General features: G+C 35.5%; 2 protein-coding genes across 2 annotated transcripts; both read right to left on the reverse strand.

The window, feature by feature from the left end:
* Positions 1–1,508: 1,508 nt before the first annotated feature.
* LOC145558876 (coatomer subunit alpha-1-like) lies at positions 1,509–8,653 on the reverse strand. Its single transcript, XM_081620232.1, has 4 exons — positions 8,282–8,653; positions 7,476–7,700; positions 6,043–6,537; positions 1,509–4,835 (listed from the first exon to the last, which is right to left on the reverse strand). The coding sequence occupies exons 2-4, from the start codon at positions 7,681–7,683 to the stop codon at positions 1,900–1,902; spliced, it is 3,639 nt and encodes a 1,212-aa protein (XP_081476358.1). The 5' UTR covers positions 7,684–7,700; positions 8,282–8,653; the 3' UTR covers positions 1,509–1,899.
* A 2,216-nt stretch (positions 8,654–10,869) lies between these two features.
* LOC145560261 (uncharacterized) lies at positions 10,870–15,413 on the reverse strand. The gene is made up of 11 exons (XM_081621517.1): positions 15,253–15,413; positions 15,064–15,149; positions 14,641–14,749; positions 14,003–14,101; positions 13,841–13,906; positions 13,634–13,750; positions 13,306–13,380; positions 12,827–12,929; positions 12,320–12,367; positions 11,774–11,895; positions 10,870–11,654 (listed from the first exon to the last, which is right to left on the reverse strand). The coding sequence occupies exons 1-11, from the start codon at positions 15,331–15,333 to the stop codon at positions 11,553–11,555; spliced, it is 1,008 nt and encodes a 335-aa protein (XP_081477643.1). The 5' UTR covers positions 15,334–15,413; the 3' UTR covers positions 10,870–11,552.
* Between the last annotated feature and the right edge of the window lie 143 nt (positions 15,414–15,556).

Raw genomic sequence — 15,556 nt, forward strand, 5'->3', positions numbered from 1 at the left:
CTAGTGCCGCGCAGCGCGAAAAATTACGCTAGCTGTGACAGCAGGGGTAGTGGGCAGGGGTATTTTGGTCTTTGAGCTTTTTGCTCTAGTCTTTCTTAAATTGTGTGCCTATTTACAATGAGTCAAGTAATAAAAAACAGAGGAAGTATATATTAGATTGATTGTAGCTACTAATGCGGATGGTATGATAAGAAAATTTAAGTTTTTTGTCAACGGGAGATATAAATAAATTAGTCCACTTCTCTTACATAGTTATGTGGAGTATTATTCAATTAATAAAATAACATTATAAAAATTAAAAGAAATTCAAATAACATAAAATACTATTCAAATAACGTTCTTTTAATAATTTTTTTTTTAATTGACCATTAGTAACCAAGTCCTTTATTAGTAATTGAATTACCTTTGTTTTTATTTATATTTTTCCTACGGGTTTTATAATTTGATTTATAAACTGTGCATCGCACGGGCACTATGCTAGTTGATTAATAAGTGAATAAACAAAATTGTGAGGAAATTTCGTAGAATTTTTTATGGGTTTTTCTAAGTTATACCCCCAAACTTCTTCGATTTTTAAGTTGTGCCCTCAACCTCACTAATTTTTATTAACAATAACCTTTGACGTTAACAATAACCCTTTTTTGTATTATTATTTTATTTTCTGATTTTAAATTTTTTTTTAGAGTATTAAATCAATTAGAACGGGACACATGTAAAATTAATAACGCCAAGATTTTATTGTTGATGAAATAACTTAACTTTCGTTAACAGATATGGATTTTAAAGGGTATTGTCGATAAAATATCGTGAGGTGGAGGGCACAGTTTATAACTATAAAAAAGCATGGATACAACTTAGAAATTCAATAAATTAGGAGGCATAACTTAGAAAAACCCATTTTTTACACCCCGGTGTACTGTACACTCAACTAGCTTTCGAAATTTCATTATTTAAAGTGAAAAGAAGTGTAACTTAACGTGAAATTAAGAAATAAGGGTTTTTTTTTTTGGAATCTAAACTTTTATTTGAGACTACATTTTTTTGCCAAAATAATACGAAGTAGTAATGAAAAATTAGTACTTCCTTCCATCCTTCAATAGATTCATTCCTCCTATTTCACAATTTATTAAGAGTTATGTTGCATGTCTTCCAATTATTATCTTAAATGTTGGAAAGAAAAAAGATTAAGATAACAATGTTAAACGATGCAATCCAGCTTCCAGTTATGAGACAGATGATTTTTCACACACACACACACAAAAAAAAAAAAAAAAAAAAAAAAAAAAAAAATTTAATAATAAAATTTTAAAATAAAATAAAATAAAAAAATAAATACAGTAAATAAATTGGGTGAGTAAAAAATGCTTGATTGAACAGTAAAGTTCAAAAGTTCTACCAACCATGAGAGTTGGAGTCTTGGAAAACGATGCATATGGTACAATAACTCAGTTTTCATAGGCAGAAAATACTTTAAAATTTATAACAAAATTTAATAGGGGAGGTGTGGGTTAAATAAAATCTCCAAATTTCTGCATAACTGAATGTTCAGACGTCGTTGTACGACTTGTACCTATGACCATATCTAGTTTAACACGAGCCCTTTGGCCATTCCTGTCTATCAACATCTAACATGAATGACCAAAAATCAAAATTCCAGAGTTTATTACATCTGAATTCGTAAAATAAACTAAAGGTAGAAAGTAAAAAAAAAAAAATTGACATCACAAAGCAAGTTAAGAAACATTCATTCCTGTCCAATTTCCTTACATGTGTAGCTGTTGAGGTTCATTCTTCGGGATATAACTTCCTTGGCAGATGCGAAAGCAATTAATGCCACAGAATAGAGCCAATGCAGAGAGGGTAAAGTTTACAAATGTCTCAGTCGAGCAGGGAGGTTGCTCATCTTACCTGAGATGGGGAACAAAGCAAACCAGATGCATCTTCTCCGATCACAGCAAGCTCACAAACGTTACAGATTTGCCCTTCTTGGCTTGGAACAAACCGTGCAGTACAATAAGGACATGAGACATCTTTTTGACCACGATAAATTGGCACATATGTGGCCCCACATGTCACAAAAGGATTTCGGAAATCATAGTCCAGTTCAACTGCATTAGTCATGTTCTTCTCGGCAGCTTGTACAACTTGCCGGGCAAGCTTTTGCTGTTGCTCACTGGGGTTTGTCTCAATGAGCCGTCTGGCAAAGCTAGCAGCTGTGAGGAGATTCTTAGCTCTGAAGCAAACGGTCATAGCATTTTGCAGGGCCAGCTTCAAATGAGTAGGTTGAAGCTTGCAATGAGTGAAATAAGCAGCAAGCTCCTGCTGACGCTTTGGATCATCCTTCAGCTCCCTTCTCTTAGTTTCCATCTTGAGACCCAAGACATATTCTTTTACTATGTCAATCAGTTCTTTAACATCATCAACTTCTCTTCTGGACTCCACAACTATCAGAGGAATAGTATGAAGCATACTTAAGAAGGTCCGAAGGGCATCCGAAAATTTGCCTTGTGTTGTGAGCTTGTAGCCAGTCTTCAGTTTCTCTTCAATTTGGGATAAACTATACACCAAGGCCGGTGGGCTTCTCACATTAGGGCTGGCTGACTCAGTCCAACCCCTTTCCAAGGCCACAGAAATAACAGGAGCAGATGCAAATGCACGTAAATAACTATGACTACCAGAATGAAGATCTAGGAACATGGGTTTCAAAGGAGTAAAATTTTTAATCCCAAGTTGCCGATTCAGCAATTTCATTGCAGTATCAAAATTCCCAGCCGCTGCATGCTCAGCAGCAAGAGCTGATCTCTGGGTCCAGATTTGACTGACGGGCATGCCAGGAGTTGGAGCAACAAACATTGCTGAACGGGCACTAACAGAAGCTCTTGGAGTATCTATCTCTGGGGGAAGATCCAAATCCTCCAAGATCCATCCTGGTTCCTCATTATCGTCAGCTACTTCTTCGTCAGCCAAATCTTCTGCCACCTCCTCATTCTCAACATCATTCATATTTAAATCATTATCCCACTCACCACCAAACTCTTCTTCTTCCTCTTCAGCATCGACCCTGTTAACAGTATCAAATTCGCTGAAGATCCCCTTCATCACTCTCAACAGGGGCCAATCTCCAGCGCACACAACAGGTGAAGGAGGTATCAAAAGGGAGGGGACCTTACCTTCAGGTAAGGACGGAACATCATCTCCCAACTCAGTAGCTAGCCTCTCAGCAACATCATGCAGCCCATGGACTGAAGCAGTGATGTAAGCCAGAGGTAAATGCCCCGCATTCTCCAAAATCTTAACACGTTCCTCTACATCACCCAAATAAAGGGCATTGTGAAACTGACCCATAACATCATTCTTTACCTCAGCAATTTTCAACATCTTGTTTAACTTTTCCACATTTCCAGTCATTAAATAAAGAAAAGACAGCCTCTCAAAATTCTTTGTCCTCTGGTAAGCATATTCTACAATACCAGCATTACCCTGGCGAAGAGCCTCCAGCCCTAGTCTATACCAGTGATCTTTCTCATCAATTTCCTTTGCTGAAGCAACGGCGATTTGAATATTTCCACTCTCCAGAGCTAAATTAAAACGGGTCCTCTCATCTTTAACAAAATGCAAAGCAACTTCAGGAAATCCTTTCTGCTGCAAATAAGCTATCATTGCTTGCCCTACAAGTTGAGAGCTTCTTATCATGTTCATCACATGGTCATACCTCTTCCTCAGCAGAGATAACTTGAAAAGATACTCTGTTGCATCGATAACTATGGCCTTGTTCTTTCCATCCCGATCCAAGCAAAAAATTGTATTCCCAGAAACCTTGGTGATGTAAATTGGAACGTCAAGCGTTTTAATTATGCCACTATCTCCATTAGGAAGACAATACTTGATGTGATTTAGAGTTGTATAGATGAATACTCCATTATCATCCCAGGCTCCACTCTTGACTCGAATCGTTTCATGAAGAGTGCATTGATGCACAAGCTTTTTACTTGCAATCACAATGGCGTGTTTACTAAGCAAGGCAACACTCTCCATGTCATTGGACCAGACAACATACTTGACAAAAGGGGTTTGAAGTTCACCAAGAATACTCCTTTGTTGAAGGTCAAATATAACAACCTTATCCTCAGCCCTACAGAGCAAGTTACCTGTACCAGCATAGAATATCGCATCAGTGGCAATAGGGAGGACGCTCTTTTTCCCAGTCTCATTCTTCAGATTCTTTATCAGCACTTCATTTTTGCTTTTGTCAAGCACTGCAAACCTGTTACGAGCAATAAAAACAGCAGATCCTCCAACACCTCTTTTTGCCTCTTGTGCCGTATCACCCCTGCCAAATGAATCTTTAGGTACAACATAGAGCTCATAAGACCCACCATCAACATCAGAACATACAAGGACAGCATTCTCTGTAGGACTATAAGAAAGAGTCCGAGGACCCTGATTTAAGCTTGCAGTGCCAGGCCGGCGAATAGGAATAACCTGAGTATCTCGTTGAGTTGAAAATTCAAAAAACCTCAAGAAACGGTCTTTAGCGTAAAACATGGCATCACCACTGACATAAAATGCAGGACGCTCTCTCTCCAATTTGAAGACAATCATCCCACTATCATGACCAGCAGCCAGGAGATTCATCTCAGGATGAGCTGCAAGAATCCAAAATCTATCTTGCTCCCTACGAAATGTCTGAATGCCGGTCCGCTTTGTTACATCCCAGACACGAATACTTTTGTCTTCTGAATTAGATACAATAATATCCTGTTTGGCATGGAACATAACACAGGAAACATTGTTCATGTGTCCCCTCAACGTGTCCACCTCCCAAGCTTTTGTATCTGATAAAAAAATGAACTAGTAAGAGCTAGTCATTCAGCAGAAAATCATGCAAGAGCAGGCACGAGATGCCTCAGCCTAAAATAGAACTGAGAGCCAACTCTAGACTTAACACAATACTTATTCCATGACATTCATGTGCAACTTTTACATTTTAACTAGGGTATAAAGATGTATTAATTTAACTGGAAAAAGTAACTATGCAAGTTTAATAGCACCCAATGTTAACTGTAATAACACAAGCGCGCAGACACACACATGTACCAATGTCCTATTTTATCATTTAGGTAGATTTTATAGTCACAAAGCTACACAAAGTATTTTATAAGAAGTTAACAGCTCAATTACTCTATATTTTATACCAATGTCCTCTTTTATCTATCAAGTTGATTAAAGTGACAAAGCTATATTTTACAAGAGGTTAACAGCTTGATTACTCTACACAAAACCACATTTGAAAAAAAAAATAAAAAAATAAAAATAAAAAACAAGAGCAATCAAATCAACTCAAAAAAGAAAAGAGCGAGAGAGAGATGTATGTCTACAGATTGTTCAAAATCCAACGCTTCCTTTAAACAAACAGAACATTAAAAAAATGCCTCCAGGGACAAGTTACATGAACACGTAAGATATCAAGGACTACTACTGAAGGCATATGGGGTATTGTTTTGGAAAAAAAAAAAGCACACTAAACTTGGAACAAGGGACTAAGGACTAAATTAAAGAACTCTTTGCTAACCCGACAAAGGGTACAAATTGGGAACATATTAATTCTGATCTATATTAAAAAAAATTGCCTTAAGAGTGGAATCCAAAAACCTATCCTGGAATTTACTCATTGCCAGTCTAGAGACTAGGCAAGCCATGCCAAGGTTCAAAAAAAAAAATGTATCAAAAAAGTGGTCGCAGAAAACCCATGTACTCTATTTTCTATCTATGAAAGAGACAAAACAGAAGAAATACTGGGCACCAGAAACAAACAACACTCCACTCGTCTAAAAGCAGGGAAGCAACAGATTAATTGCTTATTTTAACTCTCTATCAGGTTACTCCTACAGATAATTTAAGTCCTAATATTATAGGAGAGAGCATCTTGAGATCCATAAAACTGATGGAAAGTCATACAATTAAAATATTTATTTTTAAGTCCTGATATTAACATCCATATACAATGGGTAAAAAAAACCAGAGGTCACATAATAGACTTACCATTCATACGCCACAATTTCACTTGACGGTCATCAGCTCCAGAAACAATCAAGGGCAGACTAGGATGAAATGAAGCCCAATTAACCCCCCTGTCATGACCTTCCAAGACATACTTGACCACAGCATCAACCCCACCAAAAAGATCTGTATTCATCTGACTCAGTCGCAATAAGTCATCTGCAGGAGATGCACTTTTCTTTTTAAGCGACCCAATATCCCAGACCCGAACAGTCTGGTCAAGAGATGCTGACACAACAAGGTCTTCTTTCGGATGAAATGAGGCACACATAACATAATGGTTGTGTCCTGTCAAGACAGAGATACATGTTCGCGACTGCCAGTTCCAAATGCGAATAGTCTGGTCATCACTGGCACTCACAATCCAAGGGCTTTCGTGGTGGAACTGCACCGTACGAATATAATCAAGGTGTCCCAGTAGAGTAAATAGACACCTGTGGAGTTTATAGTTCCAAACTTTAATCTTGTAATCATCACCTGACAAAACAAAGGAAGTTGTATATACATCACTTATGAGACGCATATTACAGAATATGTCAACTTTTACCAAAATCATCTACAAAGTATAACATAACTGCACCTAATACACAATCACTGCACTCGTGAAACAAATAACCAAGGTCTAAGATGTTCAACAAGAAGTTAAATGCACTGAGAATCCAACACATCAAGAAAACATGGGACAACTAATATATCTTGCATCTTTAATCCTATAATTATATTATAAACCACACGTCTATAATATCTATACGGTGTCATATGCATTTTGCCCCACATCCATAGAGATTATATAGTATTGTATAAGAATACAGCTAACTTGGGGATACTTTCTTCAGTGCATCCAGAAACTCATATAAACAACCTTGAATCAGTTTTCATCTATGAGTTTCTATACCAACATCCCAGCTGGCCTACAAATTATTATAGAACATCAATCTTAGCCCATAAATTACAAGTTCCATCCAATATTATAAATTTAGGAGTCGTAATCTGCTTGTTAGCCTGGAGACAATGGGAAATGGATCAGGCATTGGTTTAATTTGGCTGCACTCTAGCTCATTAGCCTTGACACATTCACTAATGTGTGATGAGATCAGGTGAGACTGAGAAATTCCATCCATATATAAGTTGCAAAGAATTAATAGGTAATTAAGGTAAATACCTCAAAGGTCACTACTAATCCATGCTTCAAGACCATAAGGTGGTAAGGGATGTTAGAGAGGGTATAAAGGCAAATTCTCACAGCTTACTATCCTGAAGGAAGGAGACTATTTTTGCCTCACATAAAGAGATGAACATTATTTATGAACAGGGTATACATGTTATAATCTATGGCATGAAGGTTAAACTATTATTCGATGCTACAATTGACAACCAAAAAACGCAATGAACACAATATTAATATAACTTTTTACCTCCTGACACAAACAGTGGCTGAGATTTATGGAAGTGAACACCACGAACAGGGCCATCATGCTCATCAAATCGGTCAATCAGTGTACCCATTCTGTAATCCCATAGCTGGATCACACCACTGTGGAGACTCGCCAAGATCCATGGCCTCTTAGTGTGGAAACTAAGTCCCTTAACCCTGTTACTCTTTGTCTCGAACTTTGTCAACATCACTCAAATCTTTCTCGCTGCAAACAATCATAACCCAATCAGAACAGATACTGCACAACTAAGCTCTAAGCATCCTTATTATGTTTTTACCAATCAAAACAATGTAATTTCAACAAAATGACCACTCAATTAATCATTTACATTCGTCGAAACATCAACATATCTCAGTATCCCTAATTCAGTACCAAATTTATAAAATAATTTACGACTTCAAGCTCAATCACATACAAATGTACAGATAATCAAATCACACACTCAACAGTCATCCCAAACAACACTCACATCAAGTCCACTAAATTCTCCCCCAATTTCTGAAACCACTACTAATTAAAACAATCTAAGCTCATTATTTCAGCATAAAAGCTAATTAAATCAAAAAATCTGATCGAATTCAGAAAATACCTAATTACACATAATGCTCAAACTAAATCAAACCGAAATCAATTAAAAACTTACCAAATCAATTACAACCCTAACTAAATAAAAATCAAACCGTAAAACAAACTAATTAAAAGCAGATCGAATGCCAATAATAAATCGAATTCAAAAAAAATAAAAAGATCGGTGAAAATAAAATTGAAATTCAAACTAAAATTACCTTCAGATCTGAAAAGTGAAATAGTAGTGGTAGATCAAGTGAAGCGCAGAATTTGCATCCAAAATCGACAGATGAACAAGAGAGAGAAATTAAAAATTGAGAGGATTTTAGGAGAGAGAAAATGAGGGAGTGGAGAGAAGAAGGGTTTTTAGTACTGTATTTATTTTTTTTCCCCTTTATTATGATAGTATCGTAGATCTGGATTCACTGCTGCGTTTAATTAGAAAGTAAGGAAGAGTGTAATTTCTTAATCATATCCATAGCCTCATAGGAGGGAGGTGTAATTCGTGGTTTCATTTTTCTTAACTTGACACAGTAATTCGTGGTTTCATTGGGATGGCTGATGTCACTAATTAAATTTTATTTGAGTACTCCCTCCGTTTCCGAAAGAACGACTCATTTGGGTTGATTACGCGGGTATTAAGAAAGTTGTATATTGGAAAGAAAAATTTACATGGGGTTTGTAAAAAAATAGAGAGAGAAAATAATAAATAACATGGAAAATCAAATTTTTATATGGGAAATCTACTTTTGCACAAATATTATTACAAATTGGTGGGTGTTAATGCAAATGGGTCATTCTTTTTGGAACTAAAATTAGGTCAAATGGGTCGTTCTTTCAGAAACGGAGGTAGTATTATATATACGAGGGAGCCCCACTTAATCCCTAAGATTAACATTCCAAGTTAATCTCATGGTAAAGGCTACACATGCAATTGTTGTATGCCCCACATACAACTTTACTTTGTCATGTTTTTATTGGCTGCAATAATGGGTCATGTTCCATTAGAATTCAATTTATATTTGACTCCTAATTTTCTCCCTTTTTTAATGATGTGTCAAATTTCTAGTGATGTTGTATGTAGGAACAACATACAATGATTGTATGTGCATCCAAAAAATGCAGGAAAATTTTTAACCTGACAAGTGTCATTCCTAGTTTCGCCTTTAGTATAAGTTATTGATGATTGATGTTAGTATTTTTGTAATTAAAAGTTTCCAAGTATATATAGAATATATGTAAAAAATTTAATTGAGTAATATTGGATTAAATATGTTGTCAAAATAGAAATGACTATTATTATATGTTATAAAAATGTATAGATGTCATTAAAATATGGCAAAAAAATTAAAAAGGAAGGGAAAAAAAAGGCGGGAAAATTTTTAACCAGGAAATGACAAGTGTCATTCCTAGTTTCGCCTTTAGGGCCTGTTCATATTTACTTAATTTGAGTTCAGTTCAGCTCCAATCAGTTCAGTTCAGCTTCAATCAGTTCAGTTCAGCTCCTAATTTACCTCTCTCATAAAATATTCATTTCAGCTCAATTTAGTTAAGTTCAGTTAAGTTCAGCTCCAATCAGTTCAGTTCAGCTCAGTTCAGTAAATGTGAACAGACCCTTAGTATAAGTTATGATTGATTGATTCGCCTTTAGTATAAGTTATTGATTATTGATGATTGATTGATACGATCAATATGAGTATGCAACAAGTTAATAACAACACATTTTGTGTATGGTTTTTTCTTTATTTTATTTTATTTTTATTTTATTTTTATTTTTTTTATAGGTCATTTTGTGTATGGTTGGTTATATCATGTGACCACTTATAATTTTTTTTTTTAAAAAGGTAATCTTTATACTATTGGCCGAGTAATCCCTACAACACGTGGACAATGAGCAAAACATCCACGACACGAGATTTCTTAACGGTTGCAAGTTAGCTTTGTCAATTTTTAAAAAATCGAATAGTGTATTTACATGTGATAGTATTACATGCTCTTTTAATACTAGTATTAGAAAAAAAAAAAAAAAAGAAAAAAAAAATCAAAACATAGACTATATTTCCTAATGTCATCTAATACCAAAATGTCCAAATGTATAGGAGAAACCTATGTATTCTTTGTGTATTGCTGCTTGAACAACATTTACAATATCACTTTCAAAGTTTCAACCATTATACGTGTAGTTTCAAACATTTGAGAATGATGGATAGCTCAAGTGGTTAGAATTTCCTTCCCGATTTCAAAAAATCATGTGATCAATACTCACCCCCGCCCCTGTGGCTCTAAAAAAAATGATTAATACGGAGTATTAATTAGAGTTGGACCATTCAAAAAATAAATAAATACTGAGTAATATTTTGGGGATAATATTAAGAGTTGGACCATTCATGGGTGCATTGGGTAATTGTACATTTGTACGTAAATTTTAATCACTATAAATCGTTGTCATCACTCATTCACTCATCATCCTTGCATATAAAGCAAGATAGACTTAACATTGGAAGAAACAAAGTCAATATTTGGCTTTTTACCACTTGCGGATTAAATGATTAGATAGGGAAAAATTGCTTTAGAGAAGATATTTTCCAAAGTTCAAATTATTTTGGTTGAATTTATTTCCTGTTCTCCCTTTTTGAGAAATATTTCCTGATCAATAAAAGGAGAATGATTAAAATCAAAATAGTTGGTTTCTGTAATTTGTTTTTAAACTAAGAATAGATGAAATATTATAAAACATTTACCGCTAAATCATGCCTAAGGCTTCTCTAAAAATCTCAAGATTATGTGGTCAAGATTTATCTAGTTTGTACGAAACTACAAATACATTTACCATCCAAAAATTTCATTGTCATGCTTAAATCGTTTAAATGAATCGATATTGCATGCAATCAATAATGTTCTTTGGTACCAAATGTTGTCCATATACTTTGTATTTAACTCCCTTTGAGCCTTTTAGGTGCTTCATATATAACACCACATACTCCGTACTAGTTTCGGACTTACTGGGAAGTGGGAAGGTATGTAGAAGCCTGCCATATGACATGAAACATGATCTTTACCCAAGCCTGAACATCTACGTTATCTCAAGATTTGGACCTTTTCGTCTAATCTAAGAAGCAAATTTTGATATTTTGGGTACATGTAACGTATTCAAGCATTTTCATGTCAAGCAGGAGTGACTCCGAGGGGAATAACATGAAAATCTAATCGAAGAACTTCCAAAGAAAGCAACAACCACCAAAAATGGGGAATCTAGTATCTATGAACAGGAAGGGGAAGTTTTGCAGCAAACTTTATGTTGAGTTGTTCCTGAATTTTCAACAGAGTCAAGGTGGTTTCATCAAAAGATGATTTCTGTAGCAAGGAGAACTGTATTGGAGAAAGGCTGAATTCGTAAGCGTGGCTTGAAAATTCTTCATTTTCTTTAATGTCCTGTAATAAGCCGGTAACTACCTTAACTGTCTCAACTCTCAAATGATCTTCGAGACCTCATTGTTGGTTTCCTTGTAAGGCCTGAATAACTTCCTCAGCTCTTGACTGTATGCCTTTAAGGTACTCGGTAAGAATACGCTGCTGGTAAGATCCTCCTTCCTGAACATAGGAAAATGACTGATACCTCTAATAGTACTGGTTACAAGCTTACAACGAGGAACTAATGTGGATATATGACACAGCCAAAAGGGGAAAAGGAGATAGTGGTTTTTACTTACTGTTCGAATCAAAACTCGTTCTCTTCGTTTATTAAGCACAGCATAAAATTCCTCTGGAGAAATATCTCCTTTTGCAATTGTTAAACCATTAAGCAGCAGCATGTTCCATTCACTTTCAGGAGCTGCACAAGTTCAAAAGTGTTTACGAATTGCTGAAAGGCAAGTACAAGCAGTAAAGAACTATAATACACATAACACTTCCCAATATCCCATGCAAGCTGGCTTTAGCTAAATGCACAGGTCAAGCTAAAGATGAACTTCATATCAAGCAATGTGGTTCACCACACAATATCTAGATGAAATCTGACGGGCTGAAGAAAGTAATTTCAAGAAACAGGATTGCAAGCAGTAAAAGTGAACTTAAGATGGGAGATTATGCACTCAGTAATCAGAAATTTTTTCATGTCTTCCAAGAAAGGTTAATGGCAGAAAGGGACATAAGATGTTGCAGATTTCCTCCGCGTGGAAATGAAGATAATTCAATGCTAAGAGAGGAAAGTTGAGCAAAAATTAACCAGGAACCAACATTGATAAAAGATGAGTTACCTTTAATAATAGTCTCAAGGAATTGCTCCGTCTTCAGGATTTCATTACCTGTACAGAAACACATAAAGACTCCAATTACTCATTATTGTAACAAATAAGCATGAATTTTCGTTTACTGCCTCCTTCAGCGCCCCTAACACAGGAATACAGGATCAATCTACAAAGTACTGGGATGCTGAATATAATATTAAAGTAACACTCAAAGAGATAATTAAGCAATCCTTTGAAGCTAAGGTTAATTTTAACTTCACAAGCAACTATTCGCACAAGAATAGATTTTCCAAATCTAAGCTACTGAAACAAGAAATTTGTTAGCAACACTAAGTTCTGAGTAAACTAAAACTTTCACTGGAGATAGGGTCCATATAAGAGTCTGACATTCCTTTGATATATATGTATGTAAAACAAATTAATTGACACCTAGTATCTGGATTCTGGAAGTACAAAAGTTTGGTTCTGCCAAATAGCTAATAACAACAGACCAGAAATATGGGTGGGGGTACATACCTTTTTTAGCATAACTACGTTTTGAAAGAATTCTGGAGGCATAAAGCTGTAAAACTTTTTGCAGCATAGCCACAAGTCCTGGCTTGTCCCCGTCTTCTTTTGCCTGCAAGAAAAGATGAAAGACTACGGACTACAGCTTCCTCCATGATATTGGCAGTAATGTATAAACATCTGACTATTTGAAAGTTTGAGACCTCAAACCACAGAGGACTAAATGGTTCTCTTATCCATGTATGAATATTTCAGTTTGTCACTTTTTGATACATCTTATTGAGTTTAAAAGGTCACACCACTTCGGCACTTCATGTGATAAGCTGGCCTCAATGACCATGATGAAGAGAAACAGAAGACATGTATACAAGTCTTTTCAATGAATAATACGGAGTATCAGATATGGTTGGTTAAGATTGAATTGGCCAGTTCTTTACCACAATATACAAGAAAATCTAAATATATCACATAATGAAAGGAATACTCACTTGCCGCAGTTGTGCATTGACTTCTGAAAGGAATCCTTCATCAAGATATCCTTCTTGTTCTCTTTGATTTAACTCCTGGTGAACACATATAAAGGGCACAATGAAATTTTTTTAAAAAAAAAAAATTAAAAACGTCAAGAAACAAGAAATTTTCAATTTACTTATAATCTCAAAAGCTAGATGAACCTGTTGAACACTATACTGTAGACACTACACTTAATATGATAAAAGCAACTAAGTTTCGAAATACATGCAATGGACACAATATATAAATAAGCAGTGTGTCAAAATAACAAAAAATAATCAGTGTACAAGAAGATGGACGTGCCTGTTCCATCAGACTGAGAGCTTCGGGGTCTCTTGGTGGCCAAGTAAGCTCTTGATCTTCATCCACCACATGTTTGAGAATCGATTTTAAAACATCAGTAGCTGACTCAATTTTTTCCTTCAAAAGAGAACAAAGAACATAAGATCAAGCAATGGACAATGTGACTGGATTGAATGGAAGGGTATCCCAATTAAAACAAGAAAGTACATTGGTTTTGTGAACAAGACGGTCTACTGTACTCATTAACGTTGCTGCCAATTCTTCATAATCTTTCTGCATGCAAACAAAGCCAGGTCATTTTTTATGAAAATAAGAATCCACAACTTAGTATTCCACAGAAAAATAATGACAATAGTGAAGAAACCATGCTTTATCATCCTCTGATTTGCAGGTATCAGTTCTGGCAGCTAGCCGAATCCAGAAACCCTCATTGAAAGCCAGAACATTTTCAGCCACGAGCTGTGGTAGCTGTTACAAATAGAACCAATATCAGCTAACGAGAAACTGTCAACGGAAACACAAGTCCTGAACTGGTCGGATTTAAACAATCACTTAAGGCAAATTGGCTAATACAACTTTTTGTTCAAACAATGATTTCTGAAGTACACTTGCACCAAAGAAGTGAAAGAACCTCTATCAACAATCACAAAAGCTTACATACATGTACCTCCCTACTCCCTAGTACCTGGCAATGATACTACTCCTACTCGATTATAAATGTTACAAAAATCATGACTTCTCCGTGCATTGCCAGATAATCAAACCACAACATGGTCAGCTAATTTATCAACATCCCCATTCCTATGAGTGGCTATGAAGCCCACCGCCCACGAGCATAGGATTTTGGCTACAACACGAATTTGCAGCATTAAAGAGGACTCCAGGACTAATATATCATGCAAAAATGTGTTTCTTGAACATAGCTGAACTATAAAACAAAGCAACCTAACACTAAGAAGCTTGTAATCAACAAAAGGGCAAACAAATTATGCATAAGAAATTCTCACCTCTTTCGGATTAGCTTCCCTTAACGTATCGATCAGCCTATCGACTTCAACAGTCTTCTTGAAAGCTTCCTCAGCACCACCTTGACTGACTGCACAGACCAAATTTCTCCTGTTTTAAATATACCCAAAACAAGGCCTTTTACCATGAAAATGATCACCCATTTAACAATTATAATGCTGAATGTCTCAACATACAGAATATTGCACCTAGAAAATAAACTAATTATAAACCCCCAAAACATTTGATTTTTTTTAGTGATTCTATTAATTGAACACAAATAATTAGTAATAATCATAAACATTCATTTTCAACAACATTTAGGAGGAAATTCTACATTAATTTTAACGAAATCCACCCAATTACATAATTATATAAATAAATTGAATTGAACTATAAAAAATTAAAAATTAATAAGGAAGTACCTTTGGTTGAACAATGGAGAAGGGAGTTGCTTAATCATTTTACAAAACCTGATTGTTCCCTGCTTCCATGATTGACTCAAAGCATACTGTAATTCCCACAATTTTCCGCCATAAAAAAAGATAATCAAGCAAGAATTTAGATACAGTAAGTAAAGAATTACAGAACATTCATAAATGAGATAGAGAGACCTGGGAATGAGAAGAGTAATGCGAAGAAGAGATGGTTGAAGAACAGGAGGGCGAGGTGGTCACTGCAATGGATGAAGCCATGAAATGAGAGAGAACAAACACAGGAGAAAATGACCAGAATTTTTTGAGTGGTGTAGAGTTTGTATTATGAGGTACAAGTATATGGATCTTGGTTACTTGGGGTGTATTTTCGGGTAAGAAGAAGGATCCTACGCAGCACTAGTACTCCCTCCGTTTTTAAATACTTGCTCTATAAAAGTACGTTATTACTCTAAAACACCCTAATAATAATGAAAACTTGTGT

The sequence above is a fragment of the Chenopodium album genome, chromosome 9, assembly GCF_948465745.1.
Source record: "Chenopodium album chromosome 9, dcCheAlbu1.1, whole genome shotgun sequence".
Taxonomy (NCBI): Eukaryota; Viridiplantae; Streptophyta; class Magnoliopsida; order Caryophyllales; family Amaranthaceae; genus Chenopodium; species Chenopodium album.

Coding starts and splice junctions, on each gene's coding strand:
- LOC145558876 (XM_081620232.1), bottom strand. CDS start 7,683: ATGTTGACAAAGTTCGAGACAAAGAGTAACAGGGTTAAGGGACTTAGT. Junction 6,538..7,475: donor GCCACTGTTTGTGTCAGGAG/GTAAAAAGTTAT, acceptor TTGTTTTGTCAG/GTGATGATTACAAGATTAAA. Junction 4,836..6,042: donor GAAATTGTGGCGTATGAATG/GTAAGTCTATTA, acceptor TTTTTTTATCAG/ATACAAAAGCTTGGGAGGTG.
- LOC145560261 (XM_081621517.1), bottom strand. CDS start 15,333: ATGGCTTCATCCATTGCAGTGACCACCTCGCCCTCCTGTTCTTCAACC. Junction 14,102..14,640: donor GGGAAGCTAATCCGAAAGAG/GTGAGAATTTCT, acceptor TATTTGTAACAG/CTACCACAGCTCGTGGCTGA. Junction 13,907..14,002: donor GCAAATCAGAGGATGATAAA/GCATGGTTTCTT, acceptor GTTTGCATGCAG/AAAGATTATGAAGAATTGGC.